This window comes from Gopherus evgoodei, chromosome 4, assembly GCF_007399415.2.
Source record: "Gopherus evgoodei ecotype Sinaloan lineage chromosome 4, rGopEvg1_v1.p, whole genome shotgun sequence".
Taxonomy (NCBI): Eukaryota; Metazoa; Chordata; order Testudines; family Testudinidae; genus Gopherus; species Gopherus evgoodei.
This window is the reverse complement of record NC_044325.1, coordinates 73,373,825-73,393,407: the sequence shown is the minus strand read 5'-3', so window position 1 is coordinate 73,393,407 and position 19,583 is coordinate 73,373,825. Positions and strand designations below refer to the sequence as shown.

General features: G+C 42.8%; 1 protein-coding gene across 1 annotated transcript in view; it reads left to right on the top strand.

The window, feature by feature from the left end:
* GPHN (gephyrin) overlaps nucleotides 1-19,583 on the top strand; it is a 562,913-nt gene that overhangs the window by 452,352 nt on the left and 90,978 nt on the right. The window contains 1 exon segment of the mRNA XM_030559799.1: nucleotides 934-1,071. Within this exon segment, the coding sequence (XP_030415659.1) occupies nucleotides 934-1,071 (138 nt within the window).

Here is a 19,583-nt window from a genome sequence, read left to right as displayed (position 1 = left end):
TTTACCCAGCTGTTCCTCATTCAGCCACTGATCTCATTTAAGCGTTAGGATCGCTTGGAAAGAGGTGTGATTTGAACTTAAGATCAAGTAGATTTATACTTCAGTGTCATCTGCATATTGTTGGCATTTGACAATCTCTCCAAGGATTTAACATATATGTTGAATGAGAAAGGAAGAAAGAAAATAAACATGTAGAATTGATCCACAGATGAGGGCCCTGACTCCTGAAGAGCAGTTACTCACCACAACACTCTGGGGGCAGTCTCTCCAGGAGAAACAGAACCATCTGAGGGGGTTGCCACTGCCCCTAGCTTGCTCCCATAGGTGAATCAGCCTCACATCATGATCCATGGTGTCAAATATAGCACCATCTTTTGAAAGATATATAATAGTGATTTACTGTTCCGTTGTCATCATTAAATCTCCCAGAGCATTTTTCATAAGAGCAGGGATATTAACCACTGTAATCATTTTCAGTTTTGAAAATTATATTTTGTTTCCCTAAATTTCCCCTGCAATTTCAGTTAATTTCAGAGCTTATGCTTCAAGGCTTCCGCTGGATAGCTGAGGGGATTTTTTTTGTCCCTTAGTGTACTCTGGAAGGTTTTTTAGTCTCCTTTTTCTGAGGCATTAGAGATGGCCACAGCTGGATATTGGATACTGGATAGTGTATTGGTGGCTGTGATATACAGGAGGTCCAACTAGATGATCTGGTGGTCCCTTCTGGCCTTAACTCTGTGACTTTATGGATATAGTAGCTTTCACTTTTTAGCTATAAATGCTGTGAACTTGAAGCTATTCCTCTATGTAGTTTGTAAAACACTATGTTATTCTTCTGAGTGAATGTTGTTGAATATATATAAGTCATCCTGTCAGGCTTCCAAGGCAGTGCCATGGAATATTTTCTAAACTGGATACTCTCTCTCTCTGCAGGTCACAGTGCCGTCGACATTACCAAGGTGGCCAGAAGACATCGCATGTCTCCATTCCCATTGACATCTATGGACAAAGCCTTCATTACAGTTCTGGAGATGACCCCAGTGCTCGGAACAGAAATCATCAATTACCGAGGTACTTTACATTTAGTTGGACTCTTTTTTCTTTTAAATTAGGACTAGGGAATATTTCTTCCTTTGTTTTAATCAATTTAAGCATATGGGGACTTCTAGTAATTGTTGGGAGGTGCTTGGGACAGGGACAACACTCTATCCTCCTCCAGTGGAGTTAGTTTTAGAAAGAGAAGTGCAAAGAGCAGGCCTCTCTTTACCAAATCAGAAGAGTGTGCATTGGGCTCAGTGCTTCTTCCTGGAGGAACTATGATCTTCCTATGATTGGAATCCATTGCTAACAAAGAGTCTTAGTTTCAGAACATCTGTTTAAAATGATTCAATTCTGTCTCTGTCCATGAAAGAAAAGACTAATATACCCCATCAGCGAAGGATAAGAGGAAAATTTCTGTTGCAGGTGTGAACTAGAATTGATGTCAGGACCTAAACATTTAATTCACAGAGATGGGTTCAACTACTGGAGAGTGTTCAACATAATTGATGCTGTTTCCTTCATAAGAGCTGGTGTCCACATTTTACCTTCCTGAATTCAGGGCTTTATATTTTTCTCATAGAAATTTTTCTGAAAATGAAATTAGCACTTGTGAAAAGTGACAGATAGTCCTAGACACAGTATAAAAAAATTGCTGAGAATAGATTACAGCTTCTGGGTCTTACCTGAACAATTGCAATGAAGTAAAAAAATAAATCTTCTGTATACTCTGGAAAGAGCAACAAGAAAATTAAAAAATATCAGTTGTCTAAGGGAGCAGGGGTGGATATAACAGGGGGCAACTGGATCCTCTCTATGTTGAATCCTTTTGGCCTGTGCTCTCACCTTGTGGAACTCATAAAACCTTTTCCAATCTAAAAGCTCAAGGGGGTTCAGAAGTTCAGTCACTTCAATTATTTGTTCTAATCTGCACTTTTCTACATCCATGTCTCCAGCTCCTCCTCTCAGGCCTGGTCTACACTACGCGTTTAAACCGATTTTAGCAGCGTTAAACCGATTTAACGCTGTACCCGTCCACACGACGAGGCCCTTTATAGCAATATAAAGGGCTCTTTAAATCAGTTTCTGTACTCCTCCCCAACGAGAGGAGTAGCGCTAAAATCGGTATTACCATGTCGGATTAGGATTATTGTGGCTGCAAATCGACGGTATTGGCCTCCGGGCGGTATCCCACAATGCACCATTGTGACCGCTCTGGACAGCAATCTGAACTCGGATGCACTGGCCAGGTAAACAGGAAAAGCCCTGCGAACTTTTGAATTGCATTTCCTGTTTGCCCAGCGCGGAGCTCTGATCAGCACGGGTGGCCATGCAGTCCCAAATCCAAAGAGAGCTCCAGCGTGGACCGTATGGGAGATACTGGATCTGATCGCTGTAGGGGGAGACAAATCTGTTCTATCAGAGCTCCGTTACAGAAGATGAAATGACAAAGCATTTGAAAAAAATCTCCAGGCTATGATACAGAGTTCAAAGCACAGTGCTGTTTGACAAGCATAACGGAAAGCCAAAGAATCAAATGGACGGTCATGGAGGAAGGGAGGGGGTACTGAGGACTCCAGCTATCCCACAGTCCCCAGCAGTCTCCAAAAATATTTGCATTCTCAACTGAGCTCCCAATGCCTGTAGGGTCAAACACATTGTCTGGGGTGGCTCAGGGTATAGCTGGTCAATGTACCCCCTCCCCTCCCGTGAAAGAAAAGGGAAAAAAATCGTTTCCTGACTTTTTTCGATGTCACCCTATGTCTACTGAATGCTGCTAGTAGACGTGATGCTGCGGCAGTGAAAAGCAGTATCCGTTCCCCTCCCCTCCCCAGTGGCAGATGGTACAATATGACTGCTATCCGTTGTCATCATCAGGCCGTGAGTGCTCCTGGCTGGCCTCAGGTGAGGCTGGCCGGGGGCGCCTGGGTAAAAATAGGAATGATTCCCAGTCATTCCCAGTAGATGGTACAGAACGGCTGGTAACCGTCCTCATCATAGCAACTGGGGGCTGAGCTCCATCACCCCCCCCCCTTTCATGTGTAAAGAAAAGATTCTGTACTGCCTGGACTATCATAGCAGCAGGATGCTGGGCTCCTGTCCCCCACATCGCTTAATGTCCTGCCTGGACTATCATAGCAGCTGGAGGCTGCCTCTCCCCCATTTTATCTCAGTAACAAGTCAGTGTTTCTTATTCCTGCATTCTTTATTACTTCATCACACAAATGGGGGGGACACTGCCACGGTAGCCCAGGAAGGTTTGGGGAGGAGGGAAGCAACGGGTGGAGTTGCTGCAGGGACACCCCCTAGAATGCCATGCAGCTCACCATTTCTGCAGGATCTGACATGGAGCGGCTGTGGTCTCTGGTTCTCTGATAACACTGGTTCTCTAGTACACTTGCCCCATATTCTAGGCAGGACTGACTCTATTTTTAGATACCGTAAAGGAGGGAATGACCCAGGGAGTCATTCCCATTTTTGTCTTTGCGCCCCCGGCCTTCCTCAGCCAGGGGCACCCATGACAGCAGCAGAGGGTACAGAATGACAGATAACCATCATCTCATTGCCAATTTACAATGGCGCAGCAGACCGTACAGAACGACTGATAACCGTCTCTGCTGTCATGCAAAAGCAAATGAATGCTGCTGTGTAGCGCTGCAGTATCGCCTCTGTCAGCGGTATCCAGTACACATATAGTGACAGTAAAAAAAAGCTGAACGGGCTCCATGGTTGCCGTGCTATGGCGTCTGCCAGAGCAATCCAGGGAAAAAGGGCGCGAAATGATTGTCTGCTATTGCTTTCCCGGAGGAAGGAATGACTGACGACATTTACCCAGAACCACCCGCGACAATGATTTTTGCCTCATCAGGCACTGGGATCTCAATCCAGAATTCCAAGGGGCGAGGGGAGACTGCGGGAACTATGGTATAGCTACGGAATAGCTACCCACAGTGCAACGCTCCGGAAATCGACGCTAGCCTCGGACCATGGACGCACACCGCCAAATTAACATGCTTAGTGTGGCCGCGTGCACTCGACTTTATACAATCTGTTTTACAAAACCGGTTTATGTAAAATCGGAATAATCCCGTAGTGTAGACGTACCCTCAGCCTACCTCTGCAGCTCCTGTTTGGCTCAGAGGCCACTCCAGCACTCTATTCCTCCTCTCTTAATCAAGCAACTACACCCTGGTCTCTGCCCTGCCCTGTCCCTAACACTTGACCCCTCTGTACTAGCACTCCTGTCTCCCTTCACATCGTGGCTGCTGCTCCACTCCCACTTCATGCAATCTCATGATGATCCCAGTTGTTGGGAAACCACACCCACACACCTCAGATCATTTGCCAACTGGGCCTTTATCTTAAATTCGTATCTCCAAACTGGCTGGCCAGTGTGTTCATTCACTGGGATTCTTCTGGGCATAGAGAGGCTTCAACCTAGGAATACATTAAGGTTTGGATATCCACTCAGAACTGTCCTTCATACCGGAAATTCAGATGTCAGTGCAAAAGCAGCCTTTTGACACAGAATATATCAAGGCATGGAGCTTAAGCTAACTCTTATATCCAGAAGCCTCTAAGGGACCAAACTTGTACCACTAAAATAAATGTTAAAACTCCCATTGATTGTAATGGGAGCAAGAGTCGACCAGGACAGACTCCTTAGAATCCACATATATGCTGGCCTGGAGCCTTTGAAGGCACCTGCCTCAAAGCAGTTATTTGACAGTGTATCCAAAGTGTGGCCTTGCATCTTTGTCTAACATAGAGGATTTAATGCCAGAAGACCTGGTTCAGCATTTTGGTTCAGACCTCAAGTCTGTTCATCAGCACAAAGCAGTCCTTTGACAGAAGAGAGATCAAGGTAATGGAACTTGAAGCAAGTGGCATCAGAGCAGAGCTGCACCACAGGACCCAAAGTTCATTTTGCAGGAATTGATACTGTAATATTTCTGTGCTCACAATGTTTATACTGTTCTGTGTGAAACAAGTACTGTTGACCCAGTACCATTCTTCGGTGCTTGTGTTTGGAAACAGCAAGCTGTTATATGCTGAACAGTAAACTACAGTATCAAGTTTGGCTGCTTAAAGTTTGGTAGCCAAAACACTGAATGCTGCTAAGTTTCCTTGGTTTAGAACCACTTCATAAAGCAGGACCCTCAATCCTCAGACACTTCAAAACAGCAGTCATGATTCAGACCCTGTTTGTCTAGTGCATGCACAGTCATCCATGGAACAAAGCTATCTATGCTTGCGTACATAAAAACAAGTAGCTTTCATAGAATCATAGATCTGGAAGGGACCTGAAGAGGTCATCAAGTCCAGCCCCTTGCACTTGTGGCAGGACTAAGCATTATCTAGACCATTTCTGACAAGTGTTTGTCTAACCTTCTCTTTAAAATCTCCAATTATGGAGATTCCACAACCTTTCTAGGCAATGTATTGCAATGCTTAACCACCCTGACAGGAAGTTTTTCCTAATATCCACCTAAACCTCCCTTGCTGCAATTTAAGCCCATTGCTTCTTGTCCTATCCTCAGAGGTTAAGAAAAACAATTTTTCTTCCTCCTCCTTATAACAACCTTTTACATACTTGAAAACTGTTATCACGTCCCCTCTCTGTCTTCTCTTTTCCAGACTAATAAACCCAATTTTTTCAATCTTCCCTCATAGGTCATGTTTTCTAGACCTTTCATCATTTTTGTCACTCTTCTCTAGACTCTCTCCAATTTGTCCACATCCTTCCTGAAATGTGGTGCCCAGAACTGGACACAATACTCCAGTTGAGGCCTAATCAGCACAGAGTAGAACGGAAGAATAACTTCTCGTGTCTTGCATACAACACTCCTGCTAATACATCCCAGAAAGATGTTTGCTTTTTTTACAATAGCTTTACACTGTTGACTCATATTTAGCTTGTGGTCCATTATGCCCCCAGATCCCTTTCAGCAGCACTCCTTCCTAGACAGTCATTTCCCCTTTGATACATGCCACCTCAAATAGCAGTTGCAAGTAGAGTCAATGTTTTGTTCCCATATGGGAACAATTGCACTTACCAAAATAAAGCTATCAGTATCTGAAAGAATTTGAACCAAGGAGTGTCAACTATGGATTACCTATTGGTATTTCATGGTCAAATCAATGCTCCATAGCTTAAGGCAGCAGTTCCCAGGATATGGGACATGCTCACTTTGAGGGTTTAAAGGACTAGACAGGGACCTGGAATAGTGACTGTGTACGTTTCCCCCAAGCTGCCCTGGTAATAAAGTGGGAATGAAGGAGAGTTTGATTGGTTTTATTTTCTAGAAGGACCAATCAGCTTAGAAATGTTTGAGAAATGCTGGCTTAGGGAGATGTCATCCTTCATATAAGATAAATACCTTAAATGGATTGAGATGCTTCAAGTATGTGGTCCGGACACAGCTACCCCTTGTAGCACAATACCAATGAACCAATAAGTTAGGTTTGAATGAAGTATTAACCAGTGCATGTTGTTCATGGACAGATCACAGAAAACATTTCCATCTGAGACTTGTAGGTGTTGAGCCAAGAAATGTAAGCACATATTGAAGGGTGTAGTTTGTCCAAAACTGTGACTTAATCAGTGAAAGACAGTCTCAAACTGAGTTATATCAACATAGTCTTCACTTGGTCTCAAATACATGGCATTCATTGAAAGCCTCTCATTGTTACCAAAATTTCAAGACACCAGGCTTCTGCCAGGGTGAGTACATAGTCACATATTCTTGTCCACCAAACAAATCAGGAACGGAGTCATAGATTAGTGAAGTCTTTCATCCTTAAGGTCTGACTGTGCATAGCTGATTTCTTGGTGTTGCACACCTTTGTATTGCAAGGTGTCATCCTGGCCTACTCTGAGATAGTAATACCTAGATTTCATTATCATGTTTTGCTCAACCTGCCTTTTGAAACATGTATTAGCTCATAATAATTCATAGATAAACTTTCCCACATTTTCATGTGATAGTAAATCATTCATGTTTTGTATCATTGGAGCATTAACTGAATAAATCTAAAGACTTTTCAGTAATCACAACTGTCTTGTTTTAAGAAACTACATCCTCTCCTTTCTTAAGGTATTATAATTAGGACTGACAAGCGATTAAAAAAATTAATCGCGATTAATTGCGCTGTTAAACAATAATAGAATACAATTTATTCAAATGTTTTTGGATGCTTTCCACATTTTCAAATATATTGATTTCAATTACAACACAGAATACAGAGTGTACAGTGCTCACTTTATATTTACTTTTGATTACAAGTATTTGCACTGAAAAAAACCCAAAAGAAATAGTATTTTTCAATTCACCTAATACAAGTACTGTAGTGCAATCTCTTTATCATGAAAGTTGAGCTTACAAATGTAGAATTATGTTCAAAAAAGCCTGCATTCAAAAATAAAACAATATAAAATTTTAGAGCCTGCAACTCCACTCAGTCCTACTTCTTATTTACAATGTCACCTGAAAGTGAGAACAGGCATTCTCATGGAACTGTTGTAACTGGCATTACAAGATATTTACGTGCCAGATGCACTAAAGATTCATATGTTCCTTCATGCTTCAACCTCCATTTCAGGGGACAGGCGTCCATGCTGATGACAGGTTCTCCTTGATAACAATCCAAAGCAGTGCGGACTGATGCATGTTCATTATCATCATCTGAGTCAGATGCCACCAGCAGAAGGTTGATTTTCTTTTTTGGTGGTTCGGGTTCTGTAATTTCTGCATTGGAGTGTTGCTCTTTTAAGACTTCTGAAAGCATGCTCCACACCTCATCCCTCTCAGATTTTGGACGGCACTTCAGCTTCTTAAACCTTGGATCGAGTGCCGTAGCTATCTTTAGAAATCTCACATTGATACCTCCTTTGCATTTTATCAAATCTGCAGTCAAAGTATTCTTAAAATGAACATGTGCTGGGTCATCATCTGAGACTGCTATAACATGAAATATATGGCAGAACAGAGCCACCCAGAGGGGGAGGCAAGTGGGGCAATTTGCCCCAGGCCCTGGGTCCTGCAGGGGCCCTGGAAAACTCTTGCGGGGCCCAGGCCCCCGGAGTTTCTTCTGCTCCGGGTCTTCGGCGGCGGGGAGTCCTTCCGTCCCAGGGTGGAAGGACCCCCCCACCGCCAAAGTACTGCCGAAGCGGGACCCGTCGCCGAATTGCCAGGTCTTCAGCGGTAATTTGGCGGCAGGGGGCCCCCGCCACGGGTCTTCTGGGCACTTCGGCGGCGGGTCCCAGAGCGGAAGGACCCCTCACTGCCGAGTTACTGCCGAAGCGGGAGCTCCCCGCCGCCAAAGACCCCAGGCCCCCTGAATCCTCTGGGCGGCCCTGTGGCAGAATACGGGTAAAACAGAGCAGGAGACATACAATTCTCTCCCAAAGAGTTCAGTTACAAATTTAATTAATGTATTATTAACAAGCGTCATCAGCATGGAAGCATGTCTTATAGAATGGTGGCCAAAGCATGAAGGGGCATACAAATGTTTAGCACAGGGGTAGGTAACCTATGGTACACGTGCCGAAGGCAGCATGCGAACTGATTTTCAATGGCACTCACAGTGCCCAGGTCCTGACCACCGGTCCAGGGGGCTCTGCATTTTAATTTAATTTTAAATGAAGCTTCTTAAACATTTTAAAACCTTATTTACTTTACGTACAACAATAGTTTAGTTATATATTATAGACTTATAGGAAGAGACCTTCTAAAAATGTTAAAATGTATTACTCACATGAAACCTTAAATCAGAGTGAATAAATGAAGACTCGGCACACCACTTCTGAAAGATTGCCAACCCCTTGTTTAGCATATCTGGCACGTAAATACTTTGCAATGCTGGCTACAAAAGTGCCATGCAAATGCCTGTTCGCACTTTCTGGTGACATTGTAAACAAGAAGAGGGCAGCATTATCTCCTGCAAATGTAAACAAACTTATCTTAGGGATTGGCTGAACAAGAAATAGATCTGAGTGGACTTGTAGGCTCTGAAGTTTTACGTTGTTTTGTTTTTGAGTGCAGTTATGTAACAAAAAAAAATCTACATTTGTAAGTTGCACTTTCACGAGAAAGAGATTGCACTACAGTATTTGTCTGAGGTGAATTGAAAAATACTATATCTTTTGTTTATCATTTTTACAGTGCAAATATTTGTAATTAAAAAATACACTTTGATTTCAATTACAACACAGAATACAAAATATATGAAAATGTAGGAAAATATCCAAAATATTTAATAAATGTTAATTGGAATTCTATTGTTTAACAGTGCAATTAAAACTGTGATTGAAGTCGCAATTAATTTTTTAATCAAAATTAATTATTTTTAGTGAATCGCGTAAGTTAACTGCAATTAATCAATAGCCCTAATTATAATGGTTGTCTACTTACAATAAAGTAGATCAGCTGTGTATAAAAACTATCCTTTTTCCTTCAAAGGTACCAGCCTGGTAAAGCATTGGAATTCATTGCTTTTTTGTTAGCACATTCACCTACCAGATAGTGACTGCTGTTGGAATTCTTCATGGACTTTCTCACTAGATGGAAACTTTCTATCCTGTTTACTTATCTATACATCAGTGATCTTATTCCACGTGTTTACATGATTGTACACCCACATATGAATTCTCATTCCTATCATCTATTTGATATTTGAAATGAACAGGACTCAGTTGTCTATCTTTCTCTAAGCATAAACACTTCAGACGTGCTGCTTTTTCACTAGTGCAGACTCCCAAGTTCCTACTGACACCTTGGAGAATACCTCAACTGTTTTTGAGTGCAGATTAGGGCTCCAGACCCTTTCCTCAAAGATTGTAGGCCTCTGCAATGTGGTTTGAGGTCCTCTCATCAGCCTTACTCCTTTCTGCTTCACCCGCCTGATTTTTCTGTTAAAAAATGACTAGCTTGGTAAATAGTGTATTTCTTAGGTTTATGTTATGGAGCTGCTGCTCACACCACTTCCTTACTGGTGTACTGTAGAATGGGAAGTCTGCTATCTTCCTTGTACTTTGGGAATGTACATTCATTTTAACAAATCAGGAACACATTTTGGCACCATAAGCTCTTTTGAGTTATTGCCTTGTAACCAATGTGACCACATTCAGAAGCAGCCCTAGCCATTTTGCTGACTAAGGCAGAAGGGGGAAAGGCCAGCCAATTAGCAAAGCTGGCAATCAGAGTGGAGCAAAAAAACTCCAAAACCTACAGCTGCCTGCCGTCCTTGGCTGTCCCTAGAACTGGCCCTAGATGCTTTATGGCATAATAGAATAATGGTGGCCTGCTTGAAAATGTTAGCAAGAACCTAACAAATCATTTTAGAATAAAGCCTTTTCAAGATTTTAATTACCTTTCAGTTTTCACATTGATATACATTGCCTAGGATTAATGTTAATACTGGTACTTGATTTCCTTTATCTGGATGCTTCTTTATCAATGTTTTCTTATCGTATACAGTACATCATTTGAGGATTCTCACTATTGTACTGGAGTTCTTCTATACATAGCAGGAGTTGATATTAGTCTCACTGGCAATATTATTTCCCCAAGATATGCAATAAGATTGTAGACTTTGATCTTTTGGTGTGACCTCTATGTCACAAGTGATTAATGATTTCCATAAAAATACTACACAATCAAACATACATATAATTTTCCTGTACATTTGCTAGAATTAGATTAATTCATAAGAATGCTTTCTGTTTAAATTAATTCATATTTAAGTCTTCATTTATTTAGGCGATATACCTGTTCCTCAGGAAGAGTGTTCAACTGTAGTCCTGAAGCTTTGAATTCTGACTTGTTCCACAGAAAGGGAGTGTCTTTTTAAAAATGTAATATTACTGAGCTCTTGGAATTCACCTAGCCTGTAGGACAAGTGGAATTTTTAAAGTTCAAGGAATATTGTTGATTTTATAAATAAAATGCATACACTCGTACAAACATCAAAACAAAAGAGGAGAAAACAAATCTAATTGATTTGCATTCCTAAATATATCTCAGTATACACAGTAATGGTGCTAAGTGTGTTGCTACATACAGACATTTGGCATCAGTCAGGCTCTTGCCATTATTCTGAAGACCAGCTTGAAATCCACATATCTCTCCATCGTGTTCCCCAATTGATCTTTTCAAGCATTTTTTGAAACTTTATTCTTTATTCTAACTTTATTCTTCTCTAAATTGTTTCCCTTTGCTCAGTAATGATCATGGTACACAGATTTCAGCTATGAGGCATTCATCCAAGATGGAGACCAAAAAAAGAACATGGCCTAGAAAGCTGCTGGACATCTATAACTGAATTTATGGAATATCATGATGTCTGAGTTGAAGCTGAAGTAAAACTGTTCAAGTGATGTATTACTGAGTGGTTCCTGCTTGAGCTGACTCAGCCATGTGTAGTGCAAGCCCTGAAAAGCTGAAATGAGGATAGTTTGAAATCAAAACATTGGCTCCTCTATGATGTGGCAATACTCATGTACTGTCTCCCAGAATCCTGAGCTGCCACATTAGGATTAATTCTGGAAAGGCCTAACTAGTCCATGGCTGCAGCCGTTTGCATTGTGGACTACTGAGTCTTCATGACCAAATGTCAGGAAGAAATGGAAGAAAACCTCCAATCTGGTCAATTTTCTTCCCCAAGAAAAATGCAGAAAGCTTCAAAAAGATAATCCACAATGGGGTAGACATAGTGCAGCATCAGGTGATGTGCAGATATAGTGACAAGGACTGCTGCCTTAGGGTTGCATTGCCACAGGTCAGCCTGGTTGCAGGCATACAAATGCAACCAAGAGGTCTAACTAGAGATCAAGAATCTGTTTTACAGTAGAGAGAGCTTGTTTGGGGAGCAAGTAAATGCCTTTTTACAGAAAGGAAAGGGAAAAAAAGTTCATGCTACATTCTCTCAGACCTCACGCCGTGGACCTCTCCTTCGACGGAGGGAAGGATAAAGCTCTACTTCAAAAGATGGCTTTCAGATTGACGAGTGATTTCAAGATTACTCAGTACCTTCCTGCACAGGTCACTTGGCCTCAGCATCAAAACCCAAATGATCCTAAGCCCTCTTTCAGCAACTAGAAAACAAAGGTTCCCTCTAATTTTTTACATCCATATGTGGAATGAATTTTGTTATGTGCACCAATATGGAGGTGATGTGTGGCGGGGGTGGGGCCAAGGGGTTCAGAGTGTGGGAGGGGGCTGAGGGCTGGGACAGAGGGTTGGGGTGCTGGGAGCGCGGCCGCTGGGGTGATGCTGTGGATGAGGGGTTCAGGGTGCAGGAGGAGGCTCAGGGTTAGGGTTAGGGTACGGGGGGGAGTGAGGGCTCCAGCTGGGGGGTGCGGGCTATGGTGTGGGCTTGGGGTGAGGGGTTTGAGGTACAGATTACCCTGGGGCTACAGCAGGGAAAGAAGACTCCCCACAGCCATCTCTTGCTGCAGCAGCCCAGGGCTGGGGGAGAGCACCTCTGCCCACCAGGGCAGCTCTGGGGATGGGTGGAGAGGCGCCTCTCCCCAGCCGCGGCAACTCTGGGGCTAGGGTTGGCAGAGAGGCGCCTCTCCGCAGCAGCTCCAGGGCTGGAGTCAGGGGAGAGGCACCTTGATAGCCTGCTGCACAGCCTCGCAGCTTAGAGGGAATGTAGATCCTTAGCATATAGGATAGCCTGCCGCTACCAATATTTTGCATGGTTCTTCGTGTCAGAGGCCAGTTGGCAGCCTTTTACCCCAGTGGCCTCTAGTACCTTGGATACATGGTTCCTGAGCAGTGTTCAATGGGGACATAAGATCAGGTTTTCAGAAAGCCAGGTAGCAAAGGTCCTATCAATGCTAAGGAGAAACAAAGGTTTGATGATCCTAATATCCTCAGACTGACCCAGATAGATTTGGTTCACAACTCGGTAGTGGATGGGCAAAGCCAGTCCACCCAAGTTGAGAATATGGCTTCAACCTCAGAACCAGGGCCATTTGCTCCACCCAATACAGGAGCACTGTAACTTCTGTCTGAGTCAGTGTCTTGTATTCTTTCATCTTGAAATCCCAGATAGATCTAAAATAGAAAAGGGTTGCAGATTGGTTCAGTCAAGCCCAAAGTGACCCCTTCACTTGACCCCCTCCAAAACTGCTTGACTATTTTCTTCAACCACCTGAATTTACATAAAGACTAAATTTCTCAGCTATTCTAAGTGAAGATGAACCACTCTGTATGCCAGGGATGGCTAACCTATGGCTCCGGAGTCACATGCAGCTCTTCCGAAGTTAATATTCGGTTTCTTGTATAGGCACCGATTCTGGCTCTGGAGCTACAGGCGCCAACTTTCCAATGTGCCAGGGGGTGCTCAACCCCTGGCTCTGCCACAGGTCCTGCCCCAACTCCATCCCTTCCTGCCCCCTCCCGAATCTGCTTTGCCCTCATTTCTCCCCCTCCCCCTCTGAGCCTCCTGCATGCCACGAAACAGCTGATCGGGAGGTACGGGGAGAGTGGGGGAGGTGCTGATCAGCAGGGTTGCTGATGGGTGGGGGGGGAGTTGATGGGGGGCTGCTGACATATTACTGTGGCTCTTTGGCAATGTACATTGATAAATTCTGGCTCCTTCTCAGGTTCAGGTTGCTACCCCTGCTCTATGCAGTCCCTTGTCGGTTAGGTCCATGTAGTGACTTCAAAAAACAATAATATTAAAATACCCCCTGTGGTGGGGGATATAGATTTCATTCTGACAAAGCTGAAAAAAATCTCATTTTGAACCACTTAGTTCTTGGGATCTGAAATTTCATACATGGAGGTTTATTTTCCTGTTGTCAATGACTTCAACTTAATATGTGAGAGCTTCAGGCCACAGTGACTGATCCACCCTATACCAAGCTTTATGAGAATAAGGCCATGCTGTGGATTCAACCAGATTCTCTCCCCAGCACAACATCGTGGTTCCATATAAATAAGACAAACTTTCATCCCATGTCCACATCTCACTGTGGACCCTTCTCCACAAAAAGTTCTTAGGGCGTTCTCTTTGGAGTAGACTGAAATGCTTTGAAAATCCATCCAACTCTTTGTTTCTGTTGAAACTAGATCTCTGAGCTATGCTATTACCAAGAGGATTGTCTAAATGGATGTTCAAGTGGATTTATTTTTATGATAATCTGGCTGACTAGAAGCTGGAAAGCCACATTAAGGCTCAGTCAGTGGAAAGAAATACTATCTCTGCTACTTATTCCGGAGATGTCCCATAGCAGACATCTATAAAACAGTGACATGGTCCTTTTCTCTCCACACTAAGCATTATTGACTGGAAAACCTATTTCAGACTCCCTTTTATCCAGAAGTTGTTTTCAAGGTAAAGAAGGCCAAACATTACCACCTCAATGAAGTCTTATTTCAGATTGTCCCTTATTTTAAGTTGGCCTGTTTTCGCGTGAAATTTTTTTCCCCCAACATCTCTGCTTCCTTTTGCAAGCATTACCATTTTGGTCTGCTCAGTGTTGGCAATGGCCGTGCTGTTGCTGTTCATTGCAGCTTTCACTATTTTTTCTTTGGGGACTTCCCTCAAACTTTTCATTCCACAGGAGTTGGAATCCTGACAGATAGTTTCCTTAGAGATGGGGATATTAACTGTAATTTTGCTTCTTTGAAGATGATCCTTGCTATACAATGTTCACTATCCCAACCCACCTACCTTCACAGTTTGGGAATTATATACGTTTAGTGTTTCTCTGTTTACACCTAATTTATTTATTAGTCGGGCATACTTGTCTAATCTTTTAATAATTCTAATTAGCTTATTTTAGCTTTGCCTTCTGCATAACTGCAGAAAAACACTGAACTGTTGGGGAGGGAAAGCATTTATAACATGGGATGGGGTAGTGCATGATATCCATTAGGGGGCCTGGCTCACAACTTTGTCCCATTACCACTGCCCTGGGGCATCAAAAGTCTTAACAGCTATGCAAGTTTCACAAAGACACAAAACTAAGACTCCTATTACAGTGATATTTTCAAAGAAACAAAATGTACAGGTCTTTTCTGTTAGCACCAAAAAGCTATTATCACAAGGAAGGGGAGTCTGAAGATGCGGAAGACATTTCAGAACTTTTGTTTTTAAAAATTAAAATTAGTCATAAACAGTAGGGTGAAAAAGATTTTTAGGCTTTCAAGATGAAAGAGCAAATAAAAGAGAGTAAAAAATATATTTGAGAGTGTCTTTACTTTTTTTAATTAAATGCCCGAAGCTTCACCAAACATGACTATTTCTTTCTCTTTCCTTAATTAAATGCTTTCTAGCTGCTGGCTGTCCATTTGTTCACTCCAAATAGCACATGGCAGGATGCCAGGAACATACTGTCCACCATCTCTCTCTAATCGGTGTGATTTTTTCATGTAGACAAGAAATAAAATGAAGACAACTTACCTACTAAAATTAGAAGCATTACTTTTGCATTGGATTTGTGCCTGTATGAAGAGAGCGGGCATTCACTATTTCTCTGAAAGCTCATTTCTCAGCTATAGTAAAAATGTTGTGTGTGTCGTATTCTCCCCTTCACTACAATTACTCAAGCTTTGCAGTAAGCTTTCTAATAAAAAGAAGTTATTTCCACATAAGACAATGTAGAGACTATTAATGGATATCAAAGGTGCCTTTCTAGCTGCTATCGTGAAGAATATGTCAGCATTTACATGCTAATTCTTACTATAAAAGCAGTTGTTCTAAAATGCACCATAAATATACGCTCCAGGATATATAAATTGTAATTTACATTATAACTCCATTTAACTGAAGTCCAGTTCACCAGTATTCACACATATCAAGGTCTAGTTAACTTACAGGTTTGAAAAGCTTGGCCTGCTGCTGTGCAAAACTAAACTCACCTGCATTTTCCCATTTCCCTTTCAAAAATCTCACACTCAGTCTCTCTCTCTCTCTCTCTTTCTCCTCCTAACCCCAAATCAGACACATACTCCTGTCTTCCTTAAAAAGAAATACACGTATATACACACAGTCTTGTCTGAGGCTCTCACTTGGTCCCCCCACTAAATTCCCACATCTGCAACTACCCACATTGCCAAAGTTTTTCCCAACAAAATCACACACATGCTAAGATTCCCCCTCACATATAGGACAGCACCCTCTGCAATTTAACACACATGCACACACACAGCCTCCATCCTTAGATGAATCTTCCTCTCCCCAATTCAGATTGCTGGCACCCAAACCCCAACCCCCTTGGTAACTCCTCACCCCATACACAGCCCTCTCCCTCATGCTCACATACATTGAACCTCCTTCCTGTCTCTCCCTCTCCCACTCTTTTTTAGAGTAACCTGACTGTGGAGTAGCTCTAAGCAGCCTCCCCAATTGTCCACATTGCCTCCAGCAGCAGAAGAATAAGCTTTTCAGAAGCTGGAGCTTCTTTCTCCTCTGCTGCCTTTGCAAAAGCAGACATAGAACATGAGCCAGGGTTGGGGGCTAAATAGTTTAGGCTGGGGGACACTTCAGGCTGAATTAAGGATATTCAGGGTCTTAAGCATATCCCACATGGGGGACTTCCTGTACACTGGCCCCATCCCTCTGCATTATGGCAATGCCTCCCCTCCAGGTTGTGCCCCCCCCCATTTAAGGTGGTAGAAACTGGGGATTCTGTTCCCCTGGCTGCTAAGAAGTATGGCAGTGTCTGTGGTTCCCCTCATCCTTGTTTACAAGGCACCAAATGGAGAGCACTTGGGTTCTCCTCACTCATTCCTCCTTCTGGGCCACCTTCCCTCAAAGGATTCCCTGCTCAAGAGAGGTGGCAGGGTCTTCTGCCCTCTTCACATGGCTAACTGGAGCAGAGGTATTCCCTGCCCTGAAGAGTTTACAATCTAAGTATAAGACTGGATACAACAGATGGGATATCACAAAGAAAGAATGAAACAATACTATCACCTCTACTGCCAACAAAGGGAGGGAAAAATTTGAAAACAACCCCAATTCATCTTTAAAAATTAGTTTAATCTAAACTGGAATCACAAACACTAAAATGCATTAATCATCACTGTACAATTATTCCATGGTCTCACTAGGACCAGAGTTAAGTTTGTTTTGGGTGCCTTAACTATGCATTTCCATATCTTAATGTGTTTGGATTTCTTTTAAGTGCAAGCCTAACTCTGAATTTCCTGGGTTTTTAATGTTTGATTTTTGGATAATCAGAACATTCCTGTAATCATTTTCTACTCCTAAATTACTGATGCGTATTCTTTTAACTCTGTTTTAATGTCATTTTTGTCTTTAGATATATTTTCCAAATTTGAGAGTACATATCAGTAACTTCACCTAATACATTCAAAAACAATAGTTTGGTTATGGTTGCGAAGTGCAATTGAAGAGATGTGCCAGCAAGCAAACCCAATCGCAAGCTAAGATTACATAAAAAATCCTGACACCAACGTTCTCTGTCTCACACACACAAGACTGGCACCTAAGCAATTTTAACTATGTCCTTGTAACAAAATTCAATTAGCAATTCAGGAGTACCTGAAAAATCCCTCCATCCATCCAGCTAAAGTTTCTTATAATGCCCATGACCATAGCATATGGACATTCAACCAACCATATTTTCTTATTGAGCAAAACAATTCCATCTACCTCTAATAAGACAAATATTATTAGACGTAAAGCTACTTTATAGCATGATTTTTACACCAATTCATAAAAATATGTTCAGGAATGTATTCAGGGCTCAATCCAGCACCTTTCTCCAATGCAGAATTCTCTTTAAAAAATACTATTTAAAAAAAAAAAGGTTAAAGGGTTTTCCTTTACAAATACAAAAAAAAGATTGTAAATGTTTCTTTAAGAAGTCTCAATGTATGCAAACATTTGTTTTAGTTTCATCGGCCATGTCTAACTTTGGCCGATGTAAATTATACTGGCATAAAGCCGCCACAGTTAGTGTGTATCGTTTGTGCACCTGCATACATGGCTCCTTGTGTCAGCACTGTGCATACTCACCAGGGAATGCTTGTGTTGATGCACAGCATGGTGCACCATAGGTAAGTATCCCAGTTTGCAGCCTGCCATCATCCAGTGCGCTATCTTTTGGGAAGTTCTAGCAAGGCATGGTGGGACAGAAATTAGCCACGCTGGGGTGACTAGGAGCAAGGAGTCAAATTCCCAGCATGCAAATGTCTCCATCACATAATGTCATCTATATCCCACAATTTTCATGCCTTCTAAAAAAAAAAATCCCACGAACCTCAGTAGCCATCATCACTGTCTGCCATCGCTGACAGAAGCATGGAATCTGCACAGCTCTACATTAGGCCTGGTCTACACTACACGTTTAAACCGATTTTAGCAGCATTAAACCGATTTAACGCTGTACCTGTCCACACTACGAGGCCCTTTATATCGCTATAAAGGGCTCTTTAAATCGGTTTCTGTAATCCTCCCCAACAAGAGGAGTAGCGCTAAAATTGGTATTACCATATCGGATTACGGTTAGTGTGGCCGCAAATCGACGGTATTGGCCTCCGGGCGGTATCCCATAGTGCACCACTGTGACCGCTCTGGACAGCAATCTGAACTCGGATGCAGTAGCCAGGTAAATAGGAAAAGCCCCGCGAACTTTTGATTTTCATTTCCTGTTTGCCCAGCGTGGAGCTTTGATCAGCATGGGTGGCGATGCAGTCCCAAATCCAAAAAGAGCTCCAGCATAGAGCGTATGGGAGATACTGGATCTGATCGCTGTATGGGGAAACAAATCTGTTCTATCAGCTCCATTACAGAAGACGAAATGCCAAAGCGTTTGAAAAAAAAATCTACAGGCTGCACAGTGCTGTGTGATAAGTGTAATGGGAAGCCAGAGACTCAAATGGACGCTCGTGGAGGGAGGGAGGGGGTACTGAGGACTCCAGCTATCCCACAGTCCCCAGCAGTCTGCGAAAAGTATTTGCATTCTTGGCTGAGCTCCCAATGCCTGTAGGTTCAAACACATCCAGCGTGGTTCAGGGAATAGATCGTCAATTTACTCCCCCCCCTACGTGAAAGAAAAGGGAAGGAAAGCGTTTCTTGACTTCTTTCAATGTCACCCTATGTCTACTGAATGCTGCTGGTAGACACGATGCTGCAGCAGTGAAGAGCAGTATCCACTCCTTTCCCCTCCCTGGTGGCAGATGGTACAATATGACTGATATCCGTCGTCACCATCAGCCCGTGAGTGCTCCTGGCTTGCCTCAGGTGAGGGCGGCCGGGAGCACCTGGGTAAAAATAGGAATGATTCCTGGTCATTCCCAGTAGATGGTACAGAACGGCTGGTAACTGTCCTCATCATAGCAACTAGGAGCTGAGCTCCATCAGCCCCCTCCCTTTCCTGTGTAAAGAAAAGATTCTGTACTGCCTGGACTATCATAGCAGCGGGATGCTGGGCTCCTCTCCTCCGCACCGCTTAATGTCCTGCCTGGACTGTCATAGCTGCCTCCTCCTCATTTTATCTCACTAACAAATCACTGTTTCTTATTCCTGCATTCTTTATAACTTCATGACACAAATGGGGGTGG